This window comes from Fistularia commersonii, chromosome 34, assembly GCF_037954325.1.
Source record: "Fistularia commersonii isolate RoL2024-O1a breed Wild chromosome 34, RoL_Fcom_v1.0, whole genome shotgun sequence".
Taxonomy (NCBI): domain Eukaryota; kingdom Metazoa; phylum Chordata; class Actinopteri; order Syngnathiformes; family Fistulariidae; genus Fistularia; species Fistularia commersonii.
Window position 1 is genome coordinate 7,276,807 of NC_141317.1, and position 9,554 is coordinate 7,286,360.

General features: G+C 41.4%; 1 protein-coding gene across 2 annotated transcripts; it reads left to right on the forward strand.

The window, feature by feature from the left end:
• Positions 1 to 473: 473 nt before the first annotated feature.
• On the forward strand, positions 474 to 8,676 carry samhd1a (SAM domain and HD domain 1a). Of its 2 annotated transcripts, XM_086141539.1 has the most exons (17): positions 474 to 868; positions 990 to 1,056; positions 1,187 to 1,259; positions 2,227 to 2,387; positions 2,686 to 2,801; positions 2,898 to 2,968; positions 3,464 to 3,622; positions 3,715 to 3,815; positions 3,915 to 4,023; positions 4,115 to 4,206; positions 4,307 to 4,422; positions 6,039 to 6,070; positions 6,158 to 6,178; positions 6,904 to 7,002; positions 7,077 to 7,181; positions 7,291 to 7,428; positions 7,551 to 8,676. In XM_086141539.1, the coding sequence occupies exons 1-17, from the start codon at positions 688 to 690 to the stop codon at positions 7,725 to 7,727; spliced, it is 1,818 nt and encodes a 605-aa protein (XP_085997665.1). In that variant the 5' UTR covers positions 474 to 687; the 3' UTR covers positions 7,728 to 8,676. The 2 variants fall into 2 exon arrangements, with proteins under 2 accessions (XP_085997665.1, XP_085997664.1); XM_086141538.1 differs by having other exon boundaries at positions 6,039 to 6,178.
• Positions 8,677 to 9,554: the final 878 nt, after the last annotated feature.

The window sequence follows — 9,554 nt, forward strand, 5'->3', positions numbered from 1 at the left end:
TGTTTTGTTTTGTTTTGTTTTGTTTTGTTTTGTTTTGTTTTGTTTTGTTTTGTTTTGGTTTGGTTTGGTTTGGTTTGTTTTGGTTTGTTTTGGTTTGTTTTGTTGTGTTTGTTTCTTTTTGTTTCTTTTTGTTTCTTTTTGTTTCTTTTTGTTACTTTTTGTTTTGTTTTGTTTCTTTTTGTTTTGGTTTGTTTTTTTTTTGTTTTGTTTTGTTTTGTTTTGTTTTGTTTTGTTTTGTTTTGTTTTGTTTTGTTCTGTTCTGTTCTGTTCTGTTTTGTTTTGTTTTGTTTTGTTTTGTTTTGTTTTGTTTTGTTTTGTTTTGTTTTGTTTTTACTTAGTTTTATTTTATTTTATTTTATTTTATTTTATTTTATTTTATTTTATTTTATTTTATTTTATTTTATTTTAGTTTAGTTTAGTTTAGTTTAGTTGCAGTAGGTGGCGGTAATGCGCCTGCGCGTTGTCTGCCACCTGCCTTCAAAATAACGATTCGAAGAAGAAGCGCCTGGTTGCCGGCGTTGCCAAATCGGGCGGGTTTTCGATGTTGAACTGGGCGGGTTTTCAACCTTGATTCGCTGGAAACTGTCAGGCGTGGCTGGCAATCCTTATAGCCGCTAAATCGGCTCAGGATAGTGGACGTCCGCTTTCCCGGCGGCCGCTGCCACTGACTCCACCGGGCTAGTGAACATGGCAGGTCGAAAACGGCCGCTAGGGAAAGTGGGGAGCCGCGACCACGGTCCCCAAACGCCGGAAAAGCGGGTTTCCCCCGCCCAGCTGCTGGTATCTGACTTCGGGCGATGGGGAGTGGAGGAAACGTGTTGGTACCTCCGGACGGAGGGTCTGGGGGAATGGGAGCAGACGTTCAGAGGTGGGTTTTAGTAGATTTAAAGCTGAAATGCTCATCTCCCTGCCTGCTCTCCTGTGTCACATCTGCAGGGAACCGGTTTCTCTCTTTACTCTTTAAGTTTCCGTAAAACTTGCGTTTCCAGAGCAAAGAATAACGGGCGTCGGGCTGAGATATCTAAGCAGTGCAGACCTGGAGGGGATCGGTGTGCAGTAAGTGTGACCAGCCTCACTGAGAGGCACCAAAACTGTTCACGCATTCATGACACGTTTTCCAACATTCTTAGACGTCATCCTTTGCGTATTTTTTTCGTTTTCGTTTTCGTTTTTTTCGTTTATCTAGATGTTTGGGAGACCGCCATCGGATCTTGCACAGCTTGGAGAAGCTGTGGCAGATAGAAGCCCACGAAAGCAAGGTAACAACAGCAGTCTCCATTCCCAGTCTAAAGGAGTGGAGTGCATTGAGGCCTTCCACAAACTTTTTTTTTTTTTTTCGTATGCATTTGCATTTTTCATTTTCATTGTGAAGGTCATATCCAGGATGAGTCCATCAGAGAGGCAACGCATGTTGCCATATGTTTCGCACATTCAGAAGGTTGAAAGACCCACAGTGCAGTAGTACTTCTCCTTTTGGCCACAGCAAATCAACTTTCTCCATCTAATCCTAGCCTCTGTATCTTCTTCTCTCACACCAACTACTTTCATATCCTCTCACTACGCCCATAAATCTTCTCTTTGGTTTTCCTCTAGACTTCCTGCCTGGCAGCTCCAATTTCAGCATCCATCTACCAATATATTCATTATCCCTCCTCTGTACATGACCCAACCATCTCAATCTGGCTTCTCTGACCTTCTCTCCAAAACATCTAACATGAGCCGTTCCTCTGATGGACTCGTTCCTGATCCCATCCATGAGAACCTTAGCATTTTCATTTGACCTCCAGCTCTGGCCCCTGTCTTTTCATCATTGTAAGTGTTTTAGGCCATACAGCTTTGTTGGTCTCGCCACTGTCTTGTACACCTTTCCTTTCATTCTGGCTATCGCATAGTACCCCTGACACTTCTAGGTTGAGGAAAATCGAGAGAGGTGGAGGTATGCTCTGGAAAGGAGAGAAATGAAGGCTAGTCACTGCAAGACAGTACGTGTGTGCATGAGAAGAACCAGGGTGGAGCGGTGAGGCTACAGGAAGCTAAAACAAAGAAAGGGAACAAGCGGATCAAGTCCGTTCTCTTGGTTGTTTGATATGATGCTTCTTTGATTTTACCATTTGCTGTTTGTTTGTACCCTTTAACTTCTTTGATAGATGTGAACCGTCGACAGAGTTGTTGTTATTTCTCATGATTAAATGCTTGAATATGTCATTTGGTCTTGTTTGGCAACAGGTGTTGAACGATCCCATCCACGGGCATGTAGAGCTGCACCCACTTCTCATCAAGATCATCGACACGCCTCAGTTCCAGAGACTCAGGAACATCAAGCAGCTGGGAGCCACCTACTTCGTCTTTCCCGGAGCATCTCACAACCGCTTTGAACACAGCATTGGGTACACGAGTCTATTGTGTATGAAATAAAATTGTTACGATCGGGCGTAACTGTGAACCAGAGCCAAATACTTCGTATGTGCGAACATACTTGGCTCATTAAGGCCATTCTCATCCTCATAATTTCAGTCAGGTCACAAGATCCTTAAATAGATGGTGTTTTGAGAGAGACATCCTTTACCCATTCAGTTCTAGGATCACAAGACTGCCTGTGAAAAAGGAAATGAGATCCATTTGACCTTATTATCTGTTGTTTCATGGAGCTGTAACAAAACGTATTCCTCCTTATCTTCTTGATAGAGTGGGTTACCTGGCAGGAGAACTTGCTCAAGCACTGAAAAGCAGGCAGCCAGAACTCAAGATTACTCCCAGAGACGTCCTCTGCGTGCAGATCGCTGGACTCTGCCATGATCTTGGTACGTGTTTACCAAAAGTCCAGTTGTCAGAGTGAGGAAGTGCAACTGAAACTGCAAATGTCAAGCCTGATGATTTTTTTTTTTTCCCCTCTAAAGGACATGGACCGTTTTCCCACATGTTTGATGGCTTGTTTATCCCCAAAGCACGACCGGGAATGAACTGGAAGGTAATTCTTATTTCTGCCGTTCACCCTTTACCAAAACCTCCAGTACTGGAGATGTGAACGTTCAAATCAGATTTAGGACAAAGCAGCATCTTGTCCTCTAAGCACAAAAAAAAAACAGATAGTGTAAATGCCCAACTGTACATGAGTTTTTGATCTTTGATATTTGTATTATGTAGATCTATTTTTGGCATTAGATTCCTTATTGGTACAACACCATCGCTACAGTTGCTTTGTAAAAAAGCCTTAGTTTACTGTGTAAACATCCCTTGCTTTGTAATCCTTAGAGCGTGCTTAGTTATAAGACAACTTTGGTTATGTAAGTTGCGGTCACAGATTTGGTGACCTTTGTTGATCCTTAGTGATAAGACGAGCACCTTCTGTGTCCTGTCATGTTTCATCACAAAAACCCTGTAATATCTGAGTGATGAATGATTATATGCCATTTACAAATTAAAAATGAACACATCATATGACTATAATAAAAATGCATTGCAGCATGAGGATGCCTCTTGCAAAATGTTTGACCACTTGGTTGATGTCAATAAACTGGAGTCAGTAATGATGGAGTGCGGTCTGGTGCTGCCTGAGGACCTGGACTTCATCAGGGAACAGATTGCTAGACCTCTGAAGACTAATGGTGGCCAGGATCAGGAGGTATCTGTCACCTTGAAAGCACGAGATAACTGTCAGCACCTTATATAGACAAGCAGTACCTGATGCCAATATCATGTTTCTTATCTCTACAGTGGCCGTATAAAGGCCGAGCAGAGGACAAGTCTTTCCTCTATGAAATTGTATCCAACAAAAGAAATGGAATTGATGTAGACAAGTGGGATTACTTTGCCAGGTTTGTTACTTTCTGTCAAACATGAAGTATTATTCTGGTTTATGTTTTTTTTTTTTTTGTTTGGTTAATTTATACCATGTTTTGATGCTGGGTCTGCAGAGACTGCTACCATCTGGGAATCCAGAACAATTACGACTATCGCCGCTCCCTAAAGTTTGTCAGGGTGTGTGACGTTGATGGAGAGAAGCAGATCTGCACCAGGGACAAGGTACTGCTGACGTTATAGCATGAACTTTTTCATTGTCTTGTGAAATGACTATGATTACACATAACTGAATGTAATGTGAATCTTAAAACAGGAAGTGGGCAATCTGTACAACATGTTCCACACAAGGAACTGTCTCCACAGGACCGCTTATCAGCATAGAGTCGGTAACATTATTGAGCTCATGTACGTACCTTCTAGGTCTGATGTATTTTAGCGTTTTTGTTCTCAGAGAATTCAAGAAAATGTTCTCACAAATGATAATATTTTCATTGTGTTCATGCAGGATCACAGAAGCCTTTTTAAAGGCCGATAAGCAAATCCAGATCGAAGGCTCAGGCGGCAGGATGTTCACACTGTCCTCTGCCATTGATGACATGGAGGCCTACACCAAGCTGACAGGTCATTGGCAAAACCCAAATGGTCACCAATAGTTGGTCCATCATATAAGATGTCCAAATGTGAAGTCAGTGACTGGTTATCACTAGCTTCATAGTCATGTCGTTGGCTTCAAACATTTTGTCGTCAACACACAGGAACTTCGCTTGGCCAGTGTGCCATCATATAATCTCAATTATCTACATACAGATCTGTGTATGACACTAACCATAATATCCGGACTATTGAGCGAGCCTGAAGATAAGCAGCACCGGCGAGCCGATCACTATCTTTGTCTTCCTCCTGCGCTCAAAAACCATTCAAACCGTCTTCCTCTGTGTCAGAATTGAACAGCCTCAGAATTTCACGGTAATTTCATTTGTCCGATGTGACCAGGCTAAATGTTTTGGCGGCATGAAGCTCGGTAACCCCCCCCCCCCAAAAAAAAACAAACTTAAATTAGCTGCATCATTGTATAAGCCGCAGTGTTCAAAGCGTGTGAAAAAAGTAGCGGCTTATAGTTCGGAATTTACGATAGATGAAGTATTAATCAGAGGCGATTGTGATAAATGGTGAGGTGGTGACTACCGTTTTCCAGAAACTGGTGAAGAGTCTGGGTAGACGGTTCAAGGACAAACTCAGTGGTTGCGGCAGGAAATGATTCAAAGCATTTTTGTATAGATAGGTCAGAGCTCCAAAGGGAAGCTGAAGTTGTGCTTGCAGTTTTGCCTCTTGCCTCGACTGATTTGGCCTCTACAGTGTTTGAGGTTCCCCTGTCAAAGGTAGAGAAGATAGAATTGTTGTTGAACTCGGTTGTTCGGAAATTGCTCGGAGTCCCACGCTGCCTGAGCGTCGTGGTAACCCAAAGGAGGCAGTGCAGCAAGCGCACGCCGCCCCTCGTCATAGGGATGCTATCGGGGTGTAAGAAAGCCGGTGTGGAGCGAGGCATCGGTTGCAGAAAAGAGGAAGTTGATAGTTGCTGAAATACATAGCCAAGAGGAGGCAGTAAGACATATTTGAGCAGTGTCGTAAAAAAAGCAAGGACAGTGGATGAATAGGAAGAATGTGGAAAGGAGAACGTTGAAGTGGAGAGAGTTGTGGAGCATGGAGGCCAATAGAATTAGGTTTATCATAGGGGCTACGTATGATGCGCGACCGTCTCCCCGGAACTTAAAGCAATGGTTGGGCGAGGGCAAGATTATTCTTAAAATGGGCACAATCACACAGTCTTCGCCATTCCTCAGGCATCTTCTCACTCTCTAAGATCTTGTCGAATAATCTAAATAGGAACTCTCTGCTGCCTCTCCTAGACACTTTCATACCACCTTCTCGGTTCGATTCACATATTTGGCTTTGGCACAATGTTTTATGCCGGATGCCCTTCCTGACAAAACCCTCTGCATGCATCCAGGCCGAGGACCTGCTCAGACAGACACTGTCTCGTGCCTTTCTGAGGCTGCCTTTTTAATTCGAACAAAAGGTTCTGTGTGATTTCACACACAATGCAGCACCACAATTTCACCTTCCTCATTTGTACATTTGGTTTCATAATCGCCATTAAGACAGAAATCAATGAATGACCTGGAACCTTGGTTTGGTGAATTGGACCTGCCGTCTCCCCCTGCCTGTTTATCCCGCAGATCATGTGTTTGAAGAAATCCTCAACTCTTCAAAACCAGAGCTGCAAGAGGCGAGAAACATCCTGCGCAACATTATACATCGCCGCCTCTACAAATGTTTGGGCCAAACTCAGCCAGACAAACCAGTCCCTGTCGACCAGGTGTGTTCTTGTCATAGCCGACTGACCGTGTAAAAAGTTCACACGCGAACTCATTGTGCTCTTGCGTACTGGACTGATTTTCTGTTGCATTTTTGGATCCTGCCGTACATGAAGCTCAAAGAATGACACAAACCCTGTCATAGGGGTGCTACAACAGCGCAAAGATATAGGAAATTATCCACCGTTCCCAAATCAGCATGGACAGGATTTACTGAGACTGTCATTAATGTTACATGTCACCATTCACTGTGCTCATCAGTCTTTAGGTTTTATTTTTTTTGAATGAAGACAACCAGACAATGATCATGATGAATTTTAAATCCAAAGGACCACAGTGATTTTCAGGCACGCTGTATTTGCTCTTCTGGTGATCGTTCAGCAACATCTCAGTGACTGCCTGGAAAAGGCTCTTAAATAAATAGTTGTCCTTAAAGTCTGATTGCTATAAAAAAAACATATGTAAATAAATACATCCGCTTAGGGATGCAAATGGCACGGTTGTTATCATTTAATGCGGACAGCCCCCTGCTACATGTTGTTTTTCATCATTTTAACTAAATTCTTAAATATTTATTGTGATGAGATCTTTGTTTTTCAGTGTGTATTGGATTGAATGCACACAGCACCCACTTTTAAATAGATCCAGTCGAATTTTCCTGATTATTTTTCGGATCCTGCTTGATACAAGATCCAGTGTGTTTATTTTTGTCGGTGTCTTTCCGAAGGATAAAATTCGCGAATTGGAGGAGCAGTTATCTCAGTCCATCCCTCAGACTGGTGAGACTCTTGTTCAGCCTCTTCAGCCGGAGGATTTTGTCGTTCACGTGAGTTTTTGTATTCAACAGTCTGCGTGAGTGGCGGTGAGTCGAGCTTGTCACTGAAACCCCCATCGTTTTAGGTCATCGCAATGGATTATGGGATGAAAAAGAAGAACCCCATTGACAGTGTGCGGTTCTATTGCAAGAATGACCCTATAACGCCCATTAAGATCCAGAAGAACCAGGTTAGTACAGTAAATATCACCAAAACCTTCATCTTCAAGTCCATTGGGCCTCTTGCCTGTTATTAAAGATCCGGTGAAGCTAAGCACCCAACTGCTGTCTTTCTCTCAGGTATCAAAATTTCTTCCAAAGCGCTTTGCAGAGCAGCTAATCAGGGTTTATTTCAAGAAGACCGATGAAAGAAGTCTGGAGGCAGCTAAGAAGCACTTTGTGCAGTGGTGCATTGACAACAGTTTCTCAAAACCGCAGGTGATATTTACACGCATAGTTTGAGGATGTGAATTAAAATAACAGGGGGAAAAAACAGTTTGTCAGCAGAGCTTTGTGTCTTTCTTCAGTCATGACGGGTATCTATACTGTTAACCACACAGGATGGAGATATAATCGCACCTGAGTTGATGCCTCTAAAAGCCGACTGGGCCAGAAACAGCCAGGAAGATGTGGACGATGATGACGATGGAGGCAGAGGTTCAAACAGCACGCACGCGCACAGACAAAGTGGAGTCAGAAACCTTTTTAAACCCAAAGACAGCGAACCCCCGCTGTAAAGTGTGTTTAGTGATATATTATTATACTTATATAAGGCTGTGTGTTTGATGGGGCAGAGTATTGCTGATCATAATTCACTCCATTCCCATCAAGTTAGTCTTTACTAAAAAGACAGATTATTGTATTTTCAGGTTACTCAGGGAATGTATAACTCTTTAGCTCATGCTTTTTGTTTGAGGGAGCAGAATGTTTTAATTTTGATTGTTTTATGACCATCTACAATATACACTATTTTATTGTAAAGAGTAAATCATGCAACCTCTTTCACTCTCCAATTCTAGCTGTGTAAATCGTGTTCAGGGTATTCATGCAATTTTAAAGCTCAAACCTCTATAATACCTCTGGGAGTTTTCATTGAGGTCTCATTTTGTCATCTGCATTTATGTTTTTGCACAATCAGTAAACCTCAATACAAGTTAATACAGTATGAACACGTAAACTGAAAAAGAACCCTCGCTAGCTCACATGTATACAGAACCAGATATTTGTTTATTTTTAGCGGCAAATGTTTTTGCAAACTTATTTCAACAGTTAATCTTATTCTGACTATTGTCCATTTTTATCATCTGGGGTCCCTGTTTTTTTTTGTTGTTGTTGTTTTTTTATTTATTCTTTTATTGTTTTTTTTATTGCAGTACTTTGCAGTGTTACCTTCCTTTATCACTCTGTGATTGTTAATCGAGACCTTTACTTTTTATTTCCTTTTAATCTTCCATGCAAGCGGAACACTGATTGAAGCACTATACATATTTATTGACTTGGTCCATTATCCTGTTAATGCATATATTTTGAAAAGCATGCTGATCTGATTAAGGGGGGGTAGTTTATTTTTTAAAATGCAAATGTTGTGTGGGCTTTTCAATAGTTGTACCAATGAGAGAGGGTTGAAAAAAAACGTTCTTGATCAGTTTGAAAATAAACCTTATTTCTCTCAGTCATGCTTTCACATAACCGACCTTGACATTGTGTTTTAACGCGTTCCAGTGTCTTGGACTCATTTAATAACTACAGGTGTCACAACACACACACACACACACACACCCATCCCAATTGGGAAAATATTCCAGTTTCAATATTGGTTAAGAGACCTGTCACCTGCCACACCTAAAAAGTTGCCAAAAGGTGTTGTAAAAGAAAATTATGGAGCCAGCTTTTTCATTCTTGGAAAATGTTTTAATGTCTTAAATATGAAGCGACAAAAATACACTTAATTTCAAATGATCCCTTTTCTTGAAGACACTATTTCAGGTCGGAGCCACAGCCTGAGATCCACAGTTTTATGCTTCCCTTTACTGTTCAAGCCAATGAATTACATTGAAGTGTAGGCCAAATTCCATCCTCCTTACAAGTTGTGAACAATTCCAGTTGACATCACTGGTTGTGTCCAAATGTTTTATGTGAAGAGAGAAGATGTGGATATTTTCTTTGGTTTCCAGGAGCCATATAAAACCATCCAATACATGTAGAAATGTGTTAACCCACATGATTCCACAGTGACAGCAGTGCTGAGCATGTAATGACTTTGCTGGTATTTGCATGAAAGTTGCCACTGTTTGTAAAAATACAAAAGGGAAAGCAAAAAGCAGATGAGTGTATTCTAGTACATTCCTAGTCAGAAGAAGGAAACTGAAACAATGTTGCATAACTTACCAGCACAAAGTATATCGAAAAAATCTACCATAGGAGAAAACATATATTTCATTCACAGAAAATTAAGCTTATAAAAAGGTTTGCCGATTTGCAGCCATGTCCAAGTGATATATGCAAAAACGGTTTAGAAAATGAAATGTACTGGAAAATGTATTTTCCTTTTACATGGAAAGGTA